Source organism: Branchiostoma lanceolatum, chromosome 12 (genome assembly GCF_035083965.1).
Source record: "Branchiostoma lanceolatum isolate klBraLanc5 chromosome 12, klBraLanc5.hap2, whole genome shotgun sequence".
NCBI classification, from domain to species: Eukaryota; Metazoa; Chordata; class Leptocardii; order Amphioxiformes; family Branchiostomatidae; genus Branchiostoma; species Branchiostoma lanceolatum.
In genome coordinates, this window is record NC_089733.1 from 17,845,216 (window position 1) to 17,869,363 (window position 24,148).

The 24,148-nt window shown below is 42.9% G+C and overlaps 3 protein-coding genes across 5 annotated transcripts in view; 1 reads left to right on the plus strand and 2 right to left on the minus strand.

Moving 5' to 3' along the window:
* LOC136445569 (complement C3-like) overlaps positions 1–12,891 on the minus strand; it is a 40,597-nt gene extending 27,706 nt beyond the window's left edge. For 2 of the 3 annotated variants that reach the window (XM_066443644.1, XM_066443643.1), the window contains exons 1-9: positions 12,690–12,891; positions 6,734–6,900; positions 5,538–5,738; positions 4,280–4,332; positions 3,494–3,511; positions 3,086–3,217; positions 2,526–2,568; positions 1,609–1,696; positions 794–893 (exon numbers count right to left, since the gene is read on the minus strand). In XM_066443644.1, coding sequence (XP_066299741.1) covers positions 794–893; positions 1,609–1,696; positions 2,526–2,568; positions 3,086–3,217; positions 3,494–3,511; positions 4,280–4,332; positions 5,538–5,738; positions 6,734–6,900; positions 12,690–12,748 — 861 coding nt within the window. In that variant the 5' untranslated portion in view covers positions 12,749–12,891. Of the gene's footprint in view, positions 1–793; positions 894–1,608; positions 1,697–2,525; positions 2,569–3,085; positions 3,218–3,493; positions 3,512–4,279; positions 4,333–5,357; positions 5,464–5,537; positions 5,739–6,733; positions 6,901–12,689 lie in introns of those variants that run through there. The other variant, XM_066443645.1, reaches the window with a different exon arrangement.
* LOC136445587 (uncharacterized) overlaps positions 1–24,148 on the minus strand; it is a 58,753-nt gene that overhangs the window by 31,597 nt on the left and 3,008 nt on the right. The window lies entirely within an intron of this gene.
* Positions 17,258–20,272, plus strand: LOC136445595 (heterogeneous nuclear ribonucleoprotein A1-like). Its single transcript, XM_066443691.1, has 3 exons — positions 17,258–17,650; positions 18,244–18,528; positions 19,376–20,272. The coding sequence occupies exons 1-3, from the start codon at positions 17,507–17,509 to the stop codon at positions 19,544–19,546; spliced, it is 600 nt and encodes a 199-aa protein (XP_066299788.1). The 5' UTR covers positions 17,258–17,506; the 3' UTR covers positions 19,547–20,272.

Genomic DNA, 24,148 nt, shown 5'->3' on the forward strand with positions numbered 1-24,148 from the left:
AATATTGATCTTTGTTAGTACACGTGAAAGTAACTTTTTTAACTACTACGTGTTTGTCAAGTTTGTTAATCTTCGATTGATAATCATAGATTAGTAAAAGTCTATTTGATATGTAAAGACCTTGATCTACTGTAGGTGTTTTAAGGACAATGATCTATTTGTTTTTAGATTGTAATAAGATACGCAATTCAGCTCAAAAGGCTGCGATGTATTTTAATTGAATAAACCATTCATCATCATCATCATTATCAAAAGGACAAAGAAGAAATTTTCATCATTTTTAATTTTCATAGTGATGTGGAAAAAATTTTCATCATTCATAGCTTTGGGACAATGACAGCGCTGGGACGGAATTCGACCGGTTTCGACTTGAGTGATTTATAAAAAATTTTTATGTTGGCTTATTTTCTGCAACAGAAATTAGCTACGTCATCTTTTTTGTACATCATAATGACATACAGTGGAAGCCATAGCTGTATTTTTCTTACTCTGGGATGGACAAGATCTATCTACATCCCAAAATTACACTCCTTTTAACATGTGGAGAAATTAAGAATGTTCCCAAGATCTTTATCATCTTTGATCACAGTTAACACCACACGGTTCATTTGATGGACAATCATTTGATGGATGTAGGAAGCTACCAACCCTAAACTAAGATCTGGAAAATCCCTCTCTCTCAAAAGTATATGTGAAGTTGTTGACCAAAAGCAAATTTGAAAACATTATATTGTACATTCCAGAGGTAATAAAGAAATAAATCGGAAATAAAAATGTGTACACATTTTCTAACCTCTGTTTGCATCTGTGCAAAAAGCTGTCTGTTGCCCTCCTGGTCGATAATACCAAACTTCACATCCAGGTAACCATCCACACCTTTCCCATAGGTATATCTGAAAAACATTTATTATCATATAGTTACACCCACATGTAGCAAATACAAAATGACAACAATAGTGAGGTATATTCTGGATAAATGTACAAGTTTTGGTACCTGCCAAATTTTTAAGATATCTTGATGTTTATTTTCTTAATCCTGTAATAGTAACTTAACAAAAATCTAAAACATTTGCAATTTAAGCAGGACTGGTAATATACAACAAATTATTGTGTGGTCCTATATCTACTATAGGTATCCTCTATATACCATAACATCAGAAATACATCAAACAAAGTACAACAAAAGTTATAGTGTGCTTTCCCCGATACTTAAGTTTCAAGAATATCCTGACTACTATATACTACCGGTAGTGTAACGTTAGAATAATTAACGTTACCTTCAACTTATACACTTAACCACTCACTCACTTACTCACACTCACTCTCCGTTTTATCGTCTGTTTTTTCCCAGTGATGCGGGGGTTAGACTTGCTTGTGTGAGTATGTGGGGGTTTATATAACCTACAAAAATATCTAGGTGCACTGGTGCACCCACAGTCAAAAATTAGATGTCAGCTGCAATTTTTGGTGCAGAAAAGTGCATATGCACCCAATATTTTGAGCCCTGGTATGTTAATATTTCTGCACATTGTTGTACCAGATAAAAGTATGACTTACAGTATGTCAATATTTCTGCACATTGTTGTACCAGATAAAAGCATGACTTACAGTGCCTCCACCTCCCCACTGATGACATCATCCTGCGGCAGGATGTAGGGGTTGGATGGTATGATCTTCACACCGTAGGTCGGCAACACTGAAATATGATTTTAAAAAATCTCATTGTGACGCATGTTGTTTTACAGGGAGGGGTTGCAAGCCCTTCCCCTTTAACACACTATAAATGCATTTAAGATTGCATGTTTTTTCTTTCGCAGTAGGGAGAAAATGGGGGTGTTCGCGGTGGTTTTAAGTTCGCGTTTGAAAGAATAGTAGCGCTACAGTCATAGGTGGCCAAAAATGTTCGCGGTGATTTTAAGTTCATGCTGAAAGCTCACTGCGAAAACCGCAAACATAAAACCACCACCAACATTTCTGCATTTACAGTACTCGAGGCATCTCCTCAAACATGTGGCCCCCATTCTACGTCCCTTCCAAAAGACGGGTTCAGCCCAAACCCAGACCGAGATGTCCTGCCCAGGAAAGGAAAAGGAAAGTGATCTCGAACGAGTCTAGTTCAAATGAACTCAATGAACAGATTAGCCAATCTTCCACTGGTCGTGACAGAGAAGACAGTCGCTATGTACAGTATTTACAGGTTCATTGTACCGGGGAAATTCCCCTAGCTCTTTTTAACAAGCACAATGAACAGTGGACCACGTCCCGTCCTGAGGAGTGCGACCCTTTCCGGTAGCGTGCATGTTAGGTGAGCGACACAGCCGGGATCGAATCCGGGGCTTCTAGTTTCAGAGGCAAGATCGCTGACCACTGGACTACGCACGCTACCCTAGGATTGATTCAGGGTCTCAACTAATTGGAACCAGAGGCTCAAGTGAGAGGCTGCTACCAGCTGAGCTATGGAGACATCCCTTGCGATACACTGACACTGTATTAAATGTTTATAACTTTGAGGTGTTTTGACTTACCATATTCCTTGACTTCAAACTGAGTTGATACATTCAGCTGCATCTAAAAACAGGAAACATCATGATAGATCTAAGTCAATAACAATATTTCAATCTTTCTTATTAAGTCAAATGAATGTCAACGTGGCTACATTTGTCAAACCGTTACTGTTTTATTTTGACAACCGTGACAGTATTCTTATGTATCAATAAAAATCTAGCAAAGCCAATATGTAGGATACATATTAATGTAAAAAATGTATGCACACCCATTCCCAGCACATTGCAAAATTGGTATCACCTGAGAAACACAGGAGCTCAACTGTGAGGATGCTACTAGTTGAGCTTAGCCTCTACCAGGCCTTCCTACGGGGGTACGGATCGTAGCATTCGGCAAAAAAGTTCAATAATTGGCCAGGAGAGTCAGTCCACGGTAAGGTTAAAATTCCCCCCTAAAACCTATGGTGGACAAACTCTCAGGCAATCATGTTCCTGATAGCCGGCGTAATCAGTCTGGTAGACACTAAGTTGAGTCCTGGATATCCCAGGTGGAATTATGTAACTTAGTAGACGCTAAGTACCTCAGGACCATAGCGGGCAATAGCTGTCCAGTTTCCAAACAGGGGGAAAGCCGGAAAGTCGAAGGTTTCCGCGATGAATCCCGTTGCGGACTCCTGGAAAGTTTTCTGCTCAACGATGATTCCCTGGGGGTTCTGCAACATCCGAGAATTATTCAATCAGGTTGGTAGAACATAAGATATTGGAGTTTTCTTTTTTGAAACGTCAGCAGGTGAGAGACATTACTGGTTGTGTAAAAGAAAACTCCTGGGTTCTGAATCAGCAGGCAAAACATATTTTTAGATGACATGCCAAACTTAAGGGGACAAAAGATTTAAAAAATGATTTCAGAAAGCCATTCATATGTCAATATTCTTAAATAATTTCTTGTCGTTCATAAATTTCTTATAAGACATCAAAGACAGACTTACCCGAATTTCCAAGTTCACCTGAAATAGAGGAAAACATTTGCTTTAACATAAACCTTTTCAAGTCCAGACCTGACTTGCTCATGATATTAATGAATAACTAAGTTTGTAATGATAGTTTGAAAGATCTCTAGTGCAGCACCCCCCAGGAATGCACAGTGTAGATATTGGGGGAGTGCATTATTTATACTGGGGGATGTTGGGTGTGGTGTCCCTGTGGTGTAGTGGCCTGCGCCTTCTGCCTCTCACCACATCTGGTTCCAATTACTTTGATCAGAAGGCCCGGGTTCAAGCCCCGGGTAGGGCATCTCTGGACAAGAGGCGCATCGAGTCATACCAAAGACTTTATAAAAATGGTACATACTTGTGAAACAGTATGGAAGTTAAACACACTTCACTGCCAGTGGACTAGCCCCCTGCTACAGTGATTGCACAACAGTGTGGCCCAGGGCTATGAAACGGAGATGGGCACCGCCCTATACATCAATAATGGTGTGGGAGGATTTTAACTTTAACTAACTGTTGGGTTGGAGATCCGTACATAGTTTATTAACATCTACTAAGGAATTATGCTGAGTAGAACTGATGTTAATAAACTATGTATTACTAAAAGATTTCATGAGAAGTTTGAATGATTATGTAGCTAGCCTATAGTGTGTCAGGAAGAGGACGCTTTTTAAAAAACTTTATTGAGCACAAGTTGTTCCTCTACACACTATACACCTTGTAGAAAATTGACATGAATAAAAAAGTACATATTTCCAATTCAAGATTTTTGTTGTTACTCACTGGCTGGCTGGCTGGAGTCATGTCCTGGTCCAGAGGCATGATCCTCATCTTCACTGCAATTCACAAAGAGAGAGGAAAATAGTGTCACAATGGTTTAACTTATGTCAAGAAGGTTTATATATATATATATATATAGCAGGCTTTTAGCTAGGCATGCATCCATGCATCATTTGGACGCATGATACTAAAATAACAAGGAAATTGGATGCCCTCTTTTTCAGATGGATGCACAGAGGACCCCCTGTTTCCCTGGTAATTACAAACACATGTTACTGTGTTCTTAAGTCCTACCAGACACTGGGACAGCATGAAAATTTGATTGACATGCAAAGCTACCTCAACTGTTCATCCATAGAGCCCATTGGGAGACAGAGAGGGAACGAGCAGTTTTTAGTGCTTAAAATGGTCTTCTAAAAGTATGATACGACTAGAACACACCTAACCCCCGCATCACAGCATCACCCCATCACCCCCCCCCCACACACACACACACACATCATTTTTGGACCCCTTGTCTATAAATCCTAGATAAAAACCTAATATATAGATCATGTTTTTGTGTGCATGTGAAATCTCTATAGAAAATCCTGGATGGATCTTTTCGATGTTTGGTATGTTGGTAGGGCATGAGGAAGAAGTGATTAGATTTTGGGACCCCTTGCAGATTTCTACGGCACTGCAGCAGAACTTCCGGTTTTGACATCTCTTGTTCTGATTTTTTAGCGGTAGATACGTGTAGGTCATGTCTGGTAAATACAACTGTTGTGAGCACAAGTGTAATAAAGAGTAATCATTAGATATGAAGTAATTTCGTTACCCTTTCCTTATCCAGAGCCTGTTGTAACACAGAATATATATGTGCCACCCATACACAACTACAGTATTTTTCAAGAAAACAGTCTTCAGGTTCAATGCATGACCACAAAGATTTCTCCAAAAAAATCTAAGAAGCAAAAAGTGGCTTTCCTTGATATTCAAGGAGCAGATATCATAAACCTTCAGCACACTGAAGTAGCCGTTTGGCACCCAATTCCCTATTGGTTACAGAGTTAGGCAGCAGGGAGAAGGTTAATTCTACCTTTCTGGTTTGGAGTGTATATCGGCTTGTCAGTCTGCACGAAGACGTATTGGTTACAGAGTTAGGCAGCAGGGAGAAGGTTAATTCTACCTTTCTGGTTTGGAGTGTATATCGGCTTGTCAGTCTGCACAAAGACATAGTGGTTACAGAGTTAGGCAGCAGGGAGAAGGTTAATTCTACCTTTCTGGTTCGGAGTGTATATCGGCTTGTCAGTCTGCACGAAGACGTAGCCTTGCTGGAAACTCAGCAGCACCTGTGCCTCCTTCTGGAAGGTGAGTTGTGGATCGTCCGACTTGGCCACCACGTAGACATAGCGCTTGGTGGCCGTACTCTCCGGGAGGTTGTCGGGGTTCACCCGAACTGTCACCAGGCTGGGCTCATCTTCATTCAAACAGACATTAATGATACGTTTATGAAGGTTTTAGACATCCAGGTAAACAATACAGAAACTTCTTCTAATTGTTTTTTTAGGTAATTTGAGTGCTAGTTATATGTGGAAAAGTAATGCAGTGAATGCAACAGTATATGTTAGATAATGGAAGGTATGTTTAGATATAAAGGTATATCTAAGATTAGATAACGTCCTTAAATTGATAAACAAATTAAGTTTTTGTTACCATGTAAATTTATCTAAGATCATGTCTTCAAAAGTATAGTATCATTTCTATGTTACTATGTAAAGTTGATATTATCATGGTTTATGTTCAAAATTAATATGCATCATTAATGTCTATTATGACAATTCAAACTCTACAACTGGATAAAATTTTGAGATTTACTTAGTTAGTGACTTTGACATGTTTGTTTCATTCTTGTGAAGCTGAAGAAGAGTGATGGATGTCACTCAACACATCCGGAAGTTCAGAAGTAAATCTCCAAATTTTATCCTGCTGTAGAGTTTGAATTGTCTTTATAGACATCATAATGATTAATGATGCATATCAATTTTGAGCATAAACTATGATAATGCCAACCTTACATAGTAACATAGATCTGATACTATACTTTCTGAGGCCTTTTTTTAGATAAATTTACATGGTAATAAAAAAAATTATTTGTTAAGGAAGTTATCTAATTCTATATTCTTATAATCAAAAATAAATTCAATTACCTAACTTATACTTAAAGGACTGTTGTGTTCGCCTTCATTATTGACCATTGCTGTTCCACAAATTACTAACACTCAAATTTCTTAGAAAACAGTTAGAAGATGTTTGAGAATGACGAGAGAACTCCAAGACGAGATCTAACTTAACCAGGTTGATAAAGAGACAGAGTTTGTCTCGAAAGCTCCCTGGGCTGAGAGTAGCAAACTCTTTTGTTGTGTGTAATGTTCCAATATTTGTCAAAAGTATGTTTGCAAATGTTGGGTTTACCTTGGTTGACGTCCACCTCTGCCTCTGAGAAGGTGGTTTTTCTGTCGGGGTAGTCCTGAAGGTAAACCTTCACCCGTACTGGGTTGGGGACATTGAAGATGTTGACTGAGACCGTCTCCTCTGTACCGACTTTCAGGAGGTTCGGCACAGAGATGAAATAAGCTGGCCTAAAAAAACAAAACAAAGATAAGACATTTTTATGATGTAAAAAGTTTATTTGGGGGGATGATATCCTCTCAATACCCCAACTCTGGTGAAAAAGTATCAAATTTTACGGTAATGAGTTTAAATTGGAGTTAACTGTTACAGATTCATACCTGTCTTTGGTTAGGGAAACAGAAAAAGGCATTAATAAATGTCAATCTATGGGTTTTGATTTGACATTTTTCCAGCCTATTTGATTGTGTGCCATCTCTTTAGTTCCTGCAAGGACATTATCCTACTAGTATGATAATGTTTACGATAAGTTCACATGCGGATATCAATAAAGTGAAAAACTAACAGACCACAAACGGCAAGGTCTTAATTACTTAATCACACAGCTTTTCATTCTTGTAAATTTCTGACTTGGTCGACATTTGACTGTTCATAGAATCCGGGGATGGGAGGGTCATCTTGGTTGGAGCTGCATTCTTCTTTCGGAAGGGACGTAAAATGGGGATCCCGTGATCGAGGAGGTGCCTCGAGCACGTTAAAAGGCACCAAGCCGAAGCTAGCCCTCGATTCGGCCTTCGATTCACAGCCTTCGATCCAGCCCTCGATTAGATTTTGCCACCGATTCAGCCTTCGATTAGAGGGAATAGACAGAACATAGCAACCAATTCAGTTACCGATTGGAAAAACCTAGAATCTATGCCAGCTCTCTTACAATGAATACAAAAGGCAACACAATGATCAACTAGTACCAAATCACTCAGCAAAAAGATATTTACTTGCAAATAATGTCGGAAAGGACATAATATCACAAATTCGGCATAGAATAATAGTGACAACTGACAAGGGACACTAGCCCTCGATTCGGCCGTTGATTGGATTTTGTTCAACAGATTGCAGCGCTATTTGACGTTTTTCTAAATGTGGCCCGTGAACGTGAAAAAGTGATAAGGACACATTGGGATGTAATGTACCTAATGCGAGTATCAAATTCAACGGGCCGGATTTAATTAACGAGCCGCAGGGGGTCTAACTCTTCAAAAGCGGAAAGAAAAGGGTAAATAAAAAGGCTGGCTGAACGGATTGCAGCGCTATTGCTGTTTATCTAAATGTGGCCCGTGAACTTGAAATAGTAATTGGGATACGTTGACATCTAGAGAACTTAATGCAAGTGTCAATTCTAACGGGCCTAATTTAAGGAACGAGCCACAGGGGGCCTAATCAATCACCGGTGAAGCTAGCCCTCGATTCGGGCATCGATTGCCTGGGAAAGAAAGGCTTGCTGGACGGCTTGTAGCGCTTTCTGCTGTTTATCTAAATGTGGCCCGTGAACTTGAAATAGTAATTAGGATACATTAGGATCTAGAGTACTTTATGCAAGTATCAAATTTCACGGGCCGGGTTTGATGAACAAGCCACAGGGGGTCTAATCAAGCACCGGTGATGCTAGCCCTCGATTCGGGCATCGCTTGCTTGGGAAAGAAAGGCTTGCTGGACGGCTTGTAGCGCTTTCTGCTGTTTATCTAAATGTGGCCTATGAACTTGAAAAGGTGATTGGGATACGTTGGGATGTAATGTACCTAATGCGAGTATCAAATTCAACGGGCCGGATTTGATGAACGAGCCGCAAGGGGTCTAATCAAGCACCGGTGATGCTAGCCCTCGATTCGGGCATCGATTTCCTGGGGAAGGAAAGGCTTACTAGACGGCTTGTAGCGCTTTCTGCTGTTTATCTTAATGTGGCCCATGAACTTGAAAAAGTGATTGGGATACGTTGGGATATAATGTACCTAATGCGAGTATCAAATTCAACGGGCCGGATTTGATGAACGAGCCGCAAGGGGTCTAATCAAGCACCGGTGATGCTAGCCCTCGATTCGGGCATCGATTTCCTGGGGAAGGAAAGGCTTACTAGACGGCTTGTAGCGCTTTCTGCTGTTTATCTAAATGTGGCCCGTGAACTTGAAAAAGTGATTGGGATACGTTGGGATATAAGGTACCTAATGCGAGTACATTACACCCCAATGTGTCCCTATCACTTTTTCAAGTTCACGGGCCACATTTAGATAAACAGCAATAGCGCTGCAATCCGTTCAGCAAGCCATTTAAGTACCACTCTCTTCCCGCTTTTAAGGGTTAGACCCCCCGCGGCTAGTTCATGAAATCCGGCCCGTTGAATTTGATAATCGCATTAGGTACATTACACCCCAATGTTTCCCAGTCACTTTTTCAAGTTCACGGGCCATATTTCGATAAACGGCAGAAAGCGCTACAAGCCGTCCATCAAGCTTTTTTTTCCAGGCAATCGATGCCCGAATCGAGGGCTAGCTTCACCAGTGCTTGATTAGACCCCCTGTGGCTCGTTCATTAAATCAGGCCCGTTAGATTTGACACTTCTCTAGATCTCAACGTATCCTAATTAGTATTCTAGGTTCACGGGCCACATTTAGATAAACAGCAATAGCGCTGCAACCCGTTCAGCAAGCCTTTTTATGTACCATTTTCTTTCCGCGTTTGAAGGGTTAGACCCCCCCCCCCCACGGCTCGTTAATTAAATCCGGCCCGTTGAATTTGATACTCGCATTATGTACAGTAGAACCCATTGTGTCCTTATCACTTTTTCACGTTCACGGGCCACATTTAGAAAAACGTCAAATAGCGCTGCAATCTGTTGAACAAAATCCAATCAACGGCCGAATCGAGGGCTAGTGTCCCTGGCCTTGTTAGTAGTCACTATTATTTTATGCCGAATTCGTGATATTATGTCCTTTCCGACATTATTTGCAAGTAAATATCTTCTTGTTGAGTGATTTGGTACTAGTTGATCATTGTGTTGCCTTTTGTATTCATTGTAAAAGAGCTGGCATAGATTCTAGGTTTTTCGAATCGGTAATTGAATTGGTTGCTATGTTCTGTCTATTCCCTCTAATCGAAGGCTGAATCGGCGGCAAAATCTAATCGAGGGCTGGATCGAAGGCTGTGAATCGAAGGCCGAATCGAGGGCTAGCTTCAGGTTGGTTAAAAGGCACTACAACAGCGTCATTACTCAGATAGGTACCTACTGGCTGTACTTACGATGAAATTATAGAACATCGGGAAGTTTGTGCAAATCTGTGAGTCTTCAATCTCCATGTGGATTCAAATTCTGGAGTTTTACTGGGAAAGTTTGCAACAGAACTGAGTCAGCTTACAGATGTGATTTTTGTGGCAGAGACTGCCATTCTCGTATTGGGCTGTTTAGCCATAGTCGATGCTGTAGGGCTGTTGTGAATTAGGGTTTTACCAATATTGGTCAATACTGACCGACGGAGGCCATATATGACATTACAGTGATTACTGGGAAAGTCTTCGGATCCTCAAGTCGAGTTGGAACAAGGACCTCTGAGGTCGACATTTCGCCCTCCCACTACATTCATCGTCGCCCAGAAGACGACAGGAAGTAAGTGTTACCTAGAACCCGCTTACCTGCACGTGATTAAGTCTTAGAACGTGACTTAAAGACGGCGTGTGTGTGCCCGGGACGCGAGCCATGCTGTTTCTCAGAAGCGGCCAAGTTATGGAGGGACGGTTCCATTCTATTGTAGGGGTAGAGGGAGGGGTCGCTTCAAAAGACGCCCACTAGGCAGGAAGTAATACTGTATTTCTCCCGTCTTTGATATCCGACACTCGGATTTGTCTAGAAAGCTCAGACTTAAGTGCAATTAAGCTGATTTAATGAGAAGATGTTGGAATCTAATGTTCAATACTTTATCATGAAAAGCACAATATATATTACATAAGGTTACGAACTCTACTCTAATTCTAAATGTTGAACTAGCGTTATCAACGTGGACTAAAAAGGGAGGACAACCCAGAGATAAAATTATGGATGTTTCGAGAAAAATCAAACAATCAAAATCAAAACGACAAGGCTTTGCTTTTATGTTATGATAATAAACACTCCTCCAAGCAGATGTAAGGATCAGGTTCATTCTCGTACCAATGTCGCAATAAATTAGCCTAGATGCCAGCTTTAAAAAAACTTTTAAAGCTTTATGTTAATCTGTTTTGAACCCAGTGTTTGTATTTCCCATAGCATCAATAACACACGTACTCTGCACACATGATCAAGGTACTGGCCAAGGTCCCGCACAATCAACGTTCCGTTCACCACATATAGGGGTCACTTGCGGTCATTTAATAGCGACCAACAAACACATTCCGAGACTAGTTTTATAGTGTTATTAAAGTTATGGCAAAATGAGATTTTGTTTATGACAACATCAACAGAGATCATCACACCCGAACAGCTGCTAAGATATCGGTAGCCTCCATTGCAGGCTCTACCGGCTTTTTTTGGGGGGGGGGGCTTATGATACACTTTTTGCAGCCAGCCCGTAACCATCAGCCAGCCTGAAACCATTCAAAGTTGCTGGCTGATGGTTACGGGCTGGCTGCAAAAGGTGTATTATAATGGTCAATTTCTCCATAAATCATTCGAAAAGCGAGACAGAATTACCCATACATGACTATATATTGTAACAAATACACTGGTTTCGAAAATATTTTGTACTTAGAATTGTAGGATAGATTAGCCTTGTAGAACAGATTGTTGATTTCATGCCATACATTGTACCATGTACGATTGTTGAGCAATAAAGTTCACTTCACTTCACTTCTATAAGCCCCCCCCCCCATAGGTCGGTAGAGCCTGCTATGGAGGCTAAGATATCGCCAGGTAAAAACGTTTTCTGTGACTTGATTGTCACAACAATTTCAAAGATACTGTTTGCCAATCATCACACAGTCGGCGTCTGAAACAAGGAAGACTTTCAACTACTGTATTCCCTACCTAGTAACACGGGCGATGAAATAAAAAATGTGCATATACAGGACACGGTAAATAGCCCAGAGACCACTCGAGACTGAACTTTGGAAACATCGACAGACGGCTTGATAACTGTTGTCGGGTTGACAGTGCTTAATGAGAAACGCGAAACATCCTCAGGGCGCGGGAGCATCCGTCGCACGAACGTCGTACGATCACAAAGTCATCTTGGGATACTCGTGCACGTGTCGTACAAAATTCGACCGTCCTCTTTATATACCGAAGTCAAGAGGTAGTCTTAGAATCCTTGTAGGCGGTTGGTTCTGTCACAGCCAGCTTGAAAATTATACGACGTCAAAATCGTATGACGACTTACGACGACTTCTACCGCGCCCTTAGAGTTAGGCACACAGTTTTAGCTCGCGGGGCCAAGAAGACACCGACTCTGGCTGTGTATCGAGTCTTCGTCATGAGTCCACAGTACTCTATGATTAATCGCTTTTATTTAAATATTTATTGGTTCGACATGTTGCCAGGGTTACCCAACTAGCCAGAGGCTATTACTAAGGGCGAACCCATGTGCGGTCGACTGTAAGTTTTTGGACCATCGCACACCGGGGCATGCCCCTACTCTTTTTCGAAAGGTGTGGTGGGTTCTTTTACGTGCACGGGGTGTGGCTCTCCCCAAACACGGGACCTCCATTTAACGTCCTATCCGAGGGACGTCCCTAGACAAAGCTAGGTACTCATTTACACCTGAGTGAAGTGAGGGATTTTGTGTTAAGTGCCTTTCCCAAGGGCACAACGTCGGGTGCATGTCCAGACATGTCTGGGGGAGAGCCGGAATCGAACTCGGGCCACGCTGTTTGGCAGCCCTATGCTCTCACCATTACGCCACGCCGACGCTTTTCTTTAATACAAACATAAAAATATGGACTTCGACTCCTAGTACCACTGGGAAGTTATTACAACGCAAAGAGATTTGCTCGTACTTACCCCTGTTGGCCGAGCACAGCAGAAGATAGAAGACACAGACACACCAAACTACGGAGCATCGTAGCTTCTTTTTGGATACTCTCGGCAAAACGGGCTGGGACAAGTTCTAGGCGCCTGCTTCGCCTCCAAGTTTCTTGGCACAAATGGTCAGGCGGAACCTTTCCCTGTGTGTTTTACCCAGCTCAGCGGTAAGTTAATGGTAAACAGGAAGCAGGGTGACCGTTGGTCGCTGAGATTTGTGCTGACTTCGTCGGAACACGCCCGGTTATGCGTGCTGCGCGTGCACGGAGTGTACTACCAGGAAACTCCCCGGACCCAAGCGGAGGCCGGGTATTAACCTCCAAGCAGATACTGGGAGGAAAGGGGGCGTATTATTATATAAAACGTCTCCCGACTGCCACGTTTTATGGAGAGTTATTTCGGCTGTCAGGAAAAAACGTGGTAGACTTCTTCTTCTTCTTTGTGGTTAGGCAGCCAGCATCAACATGTTGATGAATCTGCTGCGCTTAACGGGTAGTGCTGGTGCTAGGATGGTTACTGTTGTCTGTACCAGTTGTGACGGGGGGAAAGTGTCTAGTGTACATGACATAGAAAACGCCAAGATCACGCCCCAAATATCTGCTTGGAGGTTACACATCCAGCTTTTATGATATCTCTGCTCGCTCCAACAGTGGATGTTAGTCTTCAGAATTTCAATTAGCTAAGGAAATATGTTAAATTGCTGTTGGCTTTCTGATGCTCAGCATTAAACTAAGGTCCCACAGCAAGACCACAGGGGATGTGGGGGGGGGTGGATATTGAGGGGTATGATCTCCAAGCAGATGTGGGGATAGAACATCGTAATGTTCTTTGGCTCGACAGGCAGAGAACGATACGACCATCCATCCTAACATCTGCTTGGAGATTAGGACGAGGGGTTGGTACACCGGTTCAAACACTCCAAGCAGATGTATGGCCTCTTACAGTTACATGATCCTCATTTGGTACCTCCTATTGTTGTTTTTTTTTTTGGGGGGGGGGGGGGTCTGTGTGTGTGTGTGCGCGCGTGTGTGTGTGTGTGCTTGTTTGTTTGTTTGTTTGTATGTGTATCCGTTTGTCTGCTTGTGTTTCAGCAAGGTTGGTTTCAGCATATTTGTGTGAGTATACCTTAAGAACCTCTGTGTGGATTGCGATGATATTTGGTATATGGGTAGGTCTTGAGACGACGAAGATCAAGGCTGATTTGGCCCTCTAGCAGATTGCACTGGAACTGCAGTGGTATTTTTGTTAATCCTATTCATACGGGGGGGGGGGCTTTTGAGGCCCACGCCAGTTTCATGGCGCATAATGCATAAACGGCTTACGCTAGAGCCACCAAACTTAGTGACATTTCCTAAGATTCATTTGGCAGCAATTCGATGATATCTACTTCAAAGGTTTTTTTTTCCAAATCAGGCGAAAAACAATTTACTTGCTGCGGCCTAAAGAACAAAACAAGCAATTCACAAAAACAAAATATTTCTCGGTTTTATGAGATTTTCGATTTATTCTATTTGTCCGTTACTTCTATCCGACTTTTTCAAACAAAGAAAAAGGATTTTGCTTTTTTTGGTTGAATTGAAGACAACTGTTGCAAATTTCAGTGCATCTGAACCGCAACATGTCTTTGATTCACGGCATATTTGACTCTTGCAAATTGTCTTGATTATTTTTGCCAGGAAGAATGTGCTTTGGGACTAGTAGAAAGTCAGATGATTAGATATCATATTCCTGTTTGAGTTTATTTCGATCCACGATTAGGTTAAAAATATACATTGCAGCTACTCTTCATGTGGTCAAATGTTTCTTCGTATGTGGTGGTAATCATAATTAAGTCGGCAACTTGTATGTAGGTCAGATCGCGTCTTTTCTGTGACTCGGGACATTCTTAGGATTTTCCTACAAATGTAACTGTAGATGTAAACATCAACATTCGATCTAGTCACTTCCATTCTTTTATATGCTATGTATATATCTGAGAAAGTAGCGATTTGAGAATCGATTTGCGTTTAAATTAGAGAATGTCTATATCTCTATGGAGCTCCTCCCCGCAGGCTTCACTATAGAGCGAGGGCTACTAGCTGTAGAAGCATATTAATAACCAAACCGGTTCATCGTGATTTGTAAAGATTTCTCTGCCCTGCTGAGTCATTTTGGCTGCTCCACGAGGTAAGGTACGCACGTCCGTCTACAACTCGTCCACAGGTAAATGTTCACAGCATATGCTTTTCTTAATTCCATGTGTTCTTCCTTCATATCCGGAAATAGGCTGTGTCTAAATTGATGCTCTTTTCTTGAGGTCGTTTGATGTGGCAATCTCTTCAATCCAGGGTTACAGAGACCAACTTATAAGCCACCTGTTGGCCAACTGTAGTGACCATAAGTCACCAAAAGCGTATAAGTGATTATAAGTTTGTAACCAGGGAGGCCTAGCTTCTACCAGGCTCCACGGATCGCTGGAAAAAAAGTAGAAATTGGCCAAATAGAGTGAATAGTATGCAAGGGGAGTCGGCCGGCCATAGTGGTTCACCGTATGACCGACCGGCTCCCTAGCATACTACAGTCAAACCTGTCAGCAACCACTCAAGGGACCGAGGGAAAATGGTTGCTGAGGACATGGCAGGTTTCACCATGTGAAAATGGACGGGACTGTGTTAATGCGGTAAGGTGGTTGCTTGACCAGGTTTGACTGTATTCACTCTATTGAGCCAGTTTCTAGTATTTTTCCAGAGATCCACGGAGCCCGGTAGAGACTACGCCATAGCTAACGTTAACTCTACTGGTCAATCATTCATATTTCAACCAGATTGTCTGCTGTTTCTGATCGTTCTAAACACATCATGCAGCCCTTCCTTTGGTGCTGTTTTGCTATCCTCTCAGAGTTACTCCAAAATGAGCTGATAACAGGTTTTGATATTTCACCCCGGAAAGAAACACGTTCTTGAAGGCGCTGTCTTGTCCAATGTCTTGGCCAGTGGCATCAATACAACCTTAACCGATCAAGATGTCATGATTTTCGGAATCAATCACGCACTGAAATGCAACAGGAATCTTTTCAGACACCAGTCCGCCTAAACCCTCAGGTGTTTGACCATACAATTATCTGAACAAAAGAATACAGTCCCTTCCAAGAAGCCTTCCCAGGCCCTCATTTGCATGGTGACGAAATCCGTAACCAAACATTTCTACGTTTCAGGTAAACCCCTGGAATATCCGGCAGTAAGCACCACTTAACCGTCCACACTTTCCTTGTCAGAGATGTGGCACGGCACTAACATGGCTGTGAGTACTCTCACGTTTTTGATGCAAGAGACCCGACCGTTGAGCGCTGGTCAACAACTGAGAAAGAAAGCTATGCGATTGTCTTTGCGATACAGCTCGTTCAGATACTACGTACTACACTGAAGGCGGTTCACAGTACATAGATCATAAGCCGCTGTCTTTGTACTGGGTAGTTTGTGCAACAGACAGGGCCTGGCAAGGCTTGGAATTCAAATCATTCCATGCAAATGCACCCCTGTACGCAAATTTTCTACGGTAGGATTCTAGTCTGACTTTATTTTTATTTATTTTATTCGTATATGTTTACTGAGTATTAGGCAGGAAGCGATTGCTTATTTGAAGCCTTCTACTCAGCACATACAACAAAGAGACATAATGACATGCATTCTTGAATACAAAATGGATAAAAGGAAAATAACAATAGATAGTACAAGTTGGTATCTATCATTAACTGAATCTGCCTGTACAATGGATGTAAGCATGAACTATATCGAGTATGTTACAGTTTTGTAAGTATGAGAGTGACGTGGAACCTCGTAACAGAAGAGAACATAATGAACTGTCGTTAAGTAGTTGAAGGTCAATTATGTTGGAAAGGGATATCAACATAGTACTTCTTTGCGTGGTATAAAGTTTACACTGTAAGAGGTAATTTTCGATTGTTTCACTAAAATGACCACATTTACATGTAGGACAATCTATACAATGGTGTAGAAATAGGTGGTGGTTTAACTGACTGAAATTTAAACGAAGCCTTGTAAGATGAACTGCGGAATGTCTTTGGCCGTGAGAGAAGTGAGGGTAGTCTGACTTTCGGAAGTTGCAATGATAAGGGAAACTTGTCATAGTTTATTTGTGGTAAATGATGGGAAGCTCACACTTGTGCACTAGTTATTCAGATAACTGAAGGGACCACCCTAAAGATTCATAGCAGATCAATAAAATTAAAAAGTTCAAAGAGTGCACCATAGGTAGATTAATTATCTAAATGTTGATTTGGGTCATTCATGATGTAATGTTAACATTGAATTCTGCCAGAGGAAACGACGTTCACATATATGATATATGTACTTTTGGCAGAAGAGACCATCATTTAGAATAGATTATGATAAGTATAGCTCCATTTGCATAATTAATGACACAAGAGAAAACAAGAAATTTACAAACTCTAAATATTTCATAGGGGTATAAGGTCTCCGAACTCTTGTTTGTCACGGGTTTGGGAAGATTGTCACAATTTTTGTACTTTACTACAGAGGCTCGCAACAAGTGTCAGACATCTAAGGTCCTCACACCTCCAAAGTCAAATCACTGACTTTATTCACTCATTTCTACATTGGAACAGGAACTGATGACTTCCGTGTTGCTTTTTTCAGGATTCAGACGATGACTATCGTTTCGAATTCGAAAAGAATGCGCAGCGTAAGCTGTTCATTGGCGACCTCAGTCGCGAAACCGACGTGGATGGCCTGAAAGCACACTTTGGGCAACATGGTGAAATTGTAGATGTAGTCGTCATGCGGGACCCCAGCACGCGGATTTCCTGGGGGTTCGGGTACGTTACATTCAAGAGGGCGTACATGGTAGACGAAGCCATGAAAAGCAGACCGCACAAGCTGGATGGCAAAGAAGTTGACATAAAAAGAGCTATGCCAAGAGAGGTAAAGAGCTCTTGTTTCCTATGGTAACAGTCATGGTAACTAACAAACGAGTCCTCACATCTTACAAATCTCGGATCCCCACACCTTACACATCTAGTGCCCTCACACCTTACGCATCTAGTGTCCTCACACCTTACACATCTAGTGCCCTCACACCTTACACATCTTGTGCCCTCACACCTTACACATCTAGTGTCCTCACACCTTACGCATCTAGTGTCCTCACACCTTACACATCTAGTGCCCTCACACCTTACACATCTAGTGCCCTCACACCTTACACATCTAGTGCCCTCACACCTTACACATCTAGGGTCCTCACACCTTACACATCTAGTGTCATCACAACTTACGCATCTAGTGTCCTCACACCTTACACATCTAGTGCCCTCACACCTTACACATCTAGTGCCCTCACACCTTACACATCTAGTGCCCTCACACCTTACACATCTAGTGCCCTCACACCTTACACATCTAGTGTCATCACAACTTACACATCTAGTGTCATCACAACTTACACATCTAGGGTCCTCACACCTTACTTTACTTCTACACAGTAGTACAGGAACTGATGACTTTCGTTTTTTCAGGCTGACATTGATAACGAGGGGGAGGGTAAGACCATTTTCGTCGACGGGCTCGATGTCAATGCTACCGAGAATGACATCAGGGATATGTTTGAGAAATATGGGAGAATTGCACGAGTTAAGATGGAGCTGAACCAGGCTACTGGGCGTCCCAGGAGGTTTGGATTCGTCACATTCGAGAGTGCACGCGCGGTGGATGAAGTCATGAAAAGCAGCACACCACACGTGGTGTGTGACAGGGAGGTGACGGTTAGGAGAGCTGGACATGATACCTCTGAGTCAGGAGAGGTAAGGTGTTCTTGCTTCCTATTATAGTAAGGTCATGTTGATTTGTTTATATGGAAGACGTCCGCGCGCGCATCAATTTTCGTCCGGTTCCAAAAAAATAAAGTTTTCGGCCACACTGCAAATCATACAAAGCAGATGCAAAATGAGCACATATATGCTGTTAATTGTAAAACAATATTTGTGAAAACGGATGCTATTGTGGTAGAATGCCAAAGTCAAAGAAGAAAATGTAAGACAACAAAAATGAAGAATCTATTATCCGGTATACCATACTTCAACTTCAAATACCCCCAGATGACCCCACGAGGGGCAAAGTAGGGGGGGGGGGGGGTTCCCAGGCTAAGGCGGGCAGGCCTCCAGCCTGGCACGGTAAGACTCGATAACATATTCCGTGTGTTAAGATTTGTTCGTCCTTCTACGTCGATTTCACAATGGAGGAAATTTCGGCACTTTGGCAATGATAGAAGCTGACCGGTCGACCACGATTTAACGTTTAAAGAACTACTTTTCTTTAAACGTTAAATCGTGGTCGACCGGTCAGCTTCTATCATTTCCAAAGTGTCAAATTGTTAATCTGAAAATATCTTTTAAAAGCACCTTCCAGCATTTCACTGTTGAGTTTGTTTTGCCAGATTTAGTCGTTAAAGCAAACTAGGAAGCAATTTGTCGGGTCATGGCTGATTCGAATCTGAGTTTCAAAGCGATCGATTGGTCGGGGGTTATCACGTAAAACATCATATCTGGAACACTCCATGACAAAGTGAAATTCATCTTCAACTTAACTTGCTTTGGACAAAATGCGCAAAACCTTTGGTCAGACATGTTTGAAATTGTGCTTCATGGACAGTTCGCTGGAGGTCGTGGTGGAGGCCCAGGCCGTGGTGGCCGTGGAGGAGGTCGCGGCGGCTACGGATACAGAGGTGGCTACGGAGGCGGAGGTGGCTACGGAGGCGGAGGTGGCTACGGATCCGGAGAGGGTGGCTACGGATCCGGAGGTCGCGGTGGTTACGGCTACTGATTGACGGCCGAAGCGGTGTCGTCGTCGCCATGTCGTACGTCACATCCATCTACTAACATAGTTCCACCAGGGTACATACTATTCCGGCACCCTGAAATGATACGTCCAAACAGATTTCCAACCCAACGTCTCACAGTATAATAATAATGATAACCTTCATTGTGCATTCATGTCCTATCACGGGCTAATTACAGGCATATGGCTACAAAATACATGGTAAGGTTCATATAACGACACTGACGGGATTTCTGATCTAAAACAATGGTTCTAAAACTACTCTAGTTCGTAGGTTCGGCCTCTTCTCGTCTCTTTGTGATGTGATGCACTCCCGTATATCTGAACTGTGCATACCTGTGGGTGCTGCACTACAGATTTCTCAAACCCACTGCGGGTTTTTCAAAGTGGCGGATTTATGTAACCCGGCGGAGTAATGTTGATGGAGGTTACATATAGCGTACTTGTTGGCTCCTCTGGTCTTGGCAGATAAGCGCAATAAACGCCGTGAAGTACGGCAAGTAGATGCAAGGAGAACAGGCGGTTGCCCATGCAACAAGTCCCCTTCTCCGCCCCTTTCCAATGGAAAACATGGCCTGCACAGCTTGCCACCGATGGAGCCACTGGTCTTGATATTTTACATTTATAAGAATGCTACCATCTTACCTACAGAGTTCCTCTGGCCTATTAAACCTGATTGACATAGAATCTTACAGCAGATTTTGCTCCCTGTCTGTTTCGGGCATAAATTCCAATCACAAACGGTGTTGAGAAGAGAGTAGCTTAGACCTTCTTGTGCGTTTGTTATGAATAATTTGTTGACGTTATTATTTTTTTTTCTTTATTTCACATGTGCAGGAAATAGAAGATTTCGAAACCGATGTCAACAGAGAGAGGGTGGCTATAGAGGTGGGGTAGGCGGTGGTGATAACAAAAATGTCAATTATAGATATAATTTCCTAGCCGATGTAGTAGTCGGGCTTGTTTTGAGCGTCTTTGGCTGTGTTTCTGCGTTTTATTAATACGTGCCAGGCTGGTATATGTTAGGATTTTTTTAATGTACAAAACACCGCCAAATACGCGCAAGAGAAGCCCGACTGCTACATCTGATTAAGCCTAGGTTACACATAGCCGAACATGGCTCCCGAACGCTAGCCGACTCAGGTCGGCTGACGTTCGGGAGCAGTCTGACCAGTTTTGGGGCCACACCTATCTTTGGCGCCGAACATGCGCCGAAGATGCGCCGATCATCTCCTAACCAGTACACGAATTACTCCCGAATGGGCCCCGAATGCTTTCTAGCTTACTCCCAACCATCCCGACCTCTAGCCGCAGACTGCCGAATCTCTCCTGACTAAACCCCGACCGATTGTAGACCCTCTCACGAATTCAAATGGACATATTCAGCGACTTTCAAAAGAGGGGTCATTTTCGGTTTTAATTAAAATAATCCATTCTATTATGTTGTTAACATCACCGAGAGATCGAATTCGGATCATGGCTAGCTTTGATACTGCTTTTAGTGTTCTTCTTCGTTTTTGGTCGTGTGAAGGTCGGGGGTGATTCGCCCACGTTCCGATAGTAGTCACTTGGTTGAGAATTAGTTAGCAGAGTTTTGTCTACGTCCTTGGGGTGAGTTATGGGTAGGTTGGAAACTAGTTGGGAGTAAGTCAGTAGTGTTTCTGGCGTGGTTAAGGTTCTAATTTTACTACTGACTCAATCCCGAATACCAGCCGAGTACTAGCCGACCGCGCCGAACACCAGCCGAACACCAGCCGACCCATTTCAGACCCTCCGTCCAGAGCCGAATGTTTTGAAATTTTCAAAACATTCGGCTGGCGCAGCCGAACACCAGCCGACTCAGCCGAACGCCAGCCGACTCGGCCGAACGCCAACCGAGCTAGCTCCCGAATCACTCCCGAATCACTCCAACCATGGTCGGGGGAGAGTCGGGAGGCCATATTCGGCTATGTGTAAAGCCTAGGTTACACATAGCCGAACATGGCCTCCCGACTCTCCCCCGACCATGGTTGGAGTGATTCGGGAGTGATTCGGGAGCTAGCTCGGTTGGCGTTCGGCCGAGTCGGCTGGCGTTCGGCTGAGTCGGCTGGTGTTCGGCTGCGCCAGCCGAATGTTTTGAAAATTTCAAAACATTCGGCTCTGGACGGAGGGTCTGAAATGGGTCGGCTGGTGTTCGGCTGGTGTTCGGCGCGGTCGGCTAGTGCTCGGCTGGTATTCGGGATTGAGTCAGTAGTAAAATTAGAACCTTATTTAACCACGCGCCAGAAACACTACTGACTTACTCCCAACTAGCTTCCAACCTACCCATAACTCACCCCAAGGCCGTAGACAAAACTCTGCTAACTAATTCTCAACCAAGTGACTACTATCGGAACGTGGGCGAATCACCCCCGACCTTCACACGACCAAAAACAAAGAAGAACGCTAAAAGCAGTATTAAAGCTAGCCATGATCCGAATTCGATCTCTCGGTGATGTTAACAACATAATAGAATGGATTATTTTAATTAAAACCGAAAATGACCCCTATTTTGAAAGTCGCTGAATATGTCCATTTAAATTCGTGAGAGGGTCTGCAATCGGTCGGGGTTTAGTCAGGAGAGATTCGGCAGTCTACGGCTAGAGGTCGGGGTGGTTGGGAGTAAGCTAGAAAGCATTCGGGGCCCATTCGGGAGTAATTCGTGTACTGGTCAGGAGATGATCGGCGCATCTTCGGCGCATGTTCGGCGCCAAAGATAGGCGTGGCCCAAAAACTGGTCAGAATGCTCCCGAACTACCGCCGACCTGAGTCGGCTAGCGTTCGGGAGCCATGTTCGGCTATGTGTAACCTAGGCTTAACCTAGGCTTTAGGCAGTGGTGCCCCGGTCTAGGCGGCACATAGGCTAGCGACACGGGCGATTTAGTTCTAGTCTTGCTAGATGACAATGGCTACCTACCTCGCCAATTCTTCATGATTATTCCTTGTGGTGCATGTTACACATGTTAGATGATACAGTACAAATGTACCTTCATACGTTTGTTTTTAAAAATCATCAGTAATCTTTGGAATAAAATGGGCTAACAATAAGAACACAGTTTGTATCCTTTTTGTATGTTTTGATACAATACTAATAGTTAATACCCTTCACTTTATGTATTTCGCAGCTCGTTTGAAAAAATATTTAAGTTAGCGGCATGATCATCCTCCCAAAAAATTATGTCAGCTCACTATAATGAGAAAAAAAATAGATGAGAAAAAGACGAATTCCCTGGATCCTTAAGCCGGAGTTCTATCCTAGTAGGGCCGGTCCCAGCTCGGACATGTTGTAAGGGAATTGCATTTGTAATTTCCCAAGGGCACAAGATCGGTGGCGTCAGGGGATTCGGACCCGGGACCGCTGGGTTTTGGGCCGAAAATCCTGCCGTTACGTCACACGAATCCAAGACTATCCAATCATCACTCAAGAACTTTAACAGCAACTTATCTAGCTAATTTTTAAGTCAATGAGCACAAAAGTAAATGGTGAACAATCATATGTACCCATAATGGCTGCCTCAAACATGTCACTGTATATTTGTAATAAATTCTGCTATCCACAAACAAACAAACAAACAAACAAACGGCAGTGAAATTAAATCATACATTTTCTGGGCACTAGAATGCACTACAGTAGTTGTGTACGTATATCTCTGTATGTGGGAACTATGTGATATCTTTACCCATCCTTTCATTAGTTGCTGCATTGCAGACACAAAAGCACGAACACGCCCAAACACACTCTTAAAACGATAGACATTGGAGGCCACTGTGGGGACAATGTCAATGTCGCCGATTGCATCATATCTTTAGCTTTCCATTCCATGCCTGTAGCCAGGGGGGGTTCGGGGGGTTCGGAAGAACCCCCCCCCAGGCTTGAAGGTCCACTTTCACAGGCTTGAAGGTCCACTATTTAATGTTCAAGATTTTTTTTTTTTTCAAGGCAGGCATATTTGTATCACAGAGGCTAGAATCCTAGAAAAAACTGCTCACTTTGTCTCTGATTTTTCCTCAGAAACCCTTTCAAAAACACAGGAAATGGCCTTTCAGAAGGTTCAATTTTTGAAGTTTTACACGCTCGAAGGTCCACTTTTTAACGTCCAATGCTTTTTTTTCAAGGTGGACTTATTTGTATCACCAGCAGGGCTGGAATAAAAAAGAAACTGCTCACTTTGTCTCTGATTTCTTTCTATGAAATCCTCTCCAAAACACAGGAAATGCCATATCAGAAGGTTCAATTTTCAAAATTTGTCCGGGGGGGCATACCCCTGGACCCCCTAGGAAACTCGCGCCTGTGGCGCTCGCTGGTCCCTGAAACATTAAAAAGAACCCCCCCCCCCCCAATCAAAATCCTGGCTACGGGCATGCATTCACTGCTGACTTACACACAAAAACACGAACAAGCTCTAATTACAAAACCAGACATTGAAGGCGACTGTGCGGACTATGTCGCCAGCTGAATCAAACTGCTCTCCAAGCAGAGGTTGGTGGGGGAGATTGTGACATTTTCATCATATGCTCCGTTTTTTGTCCGCTATCCCCATAACTATCATGGTGGGGATAGCGGACAAA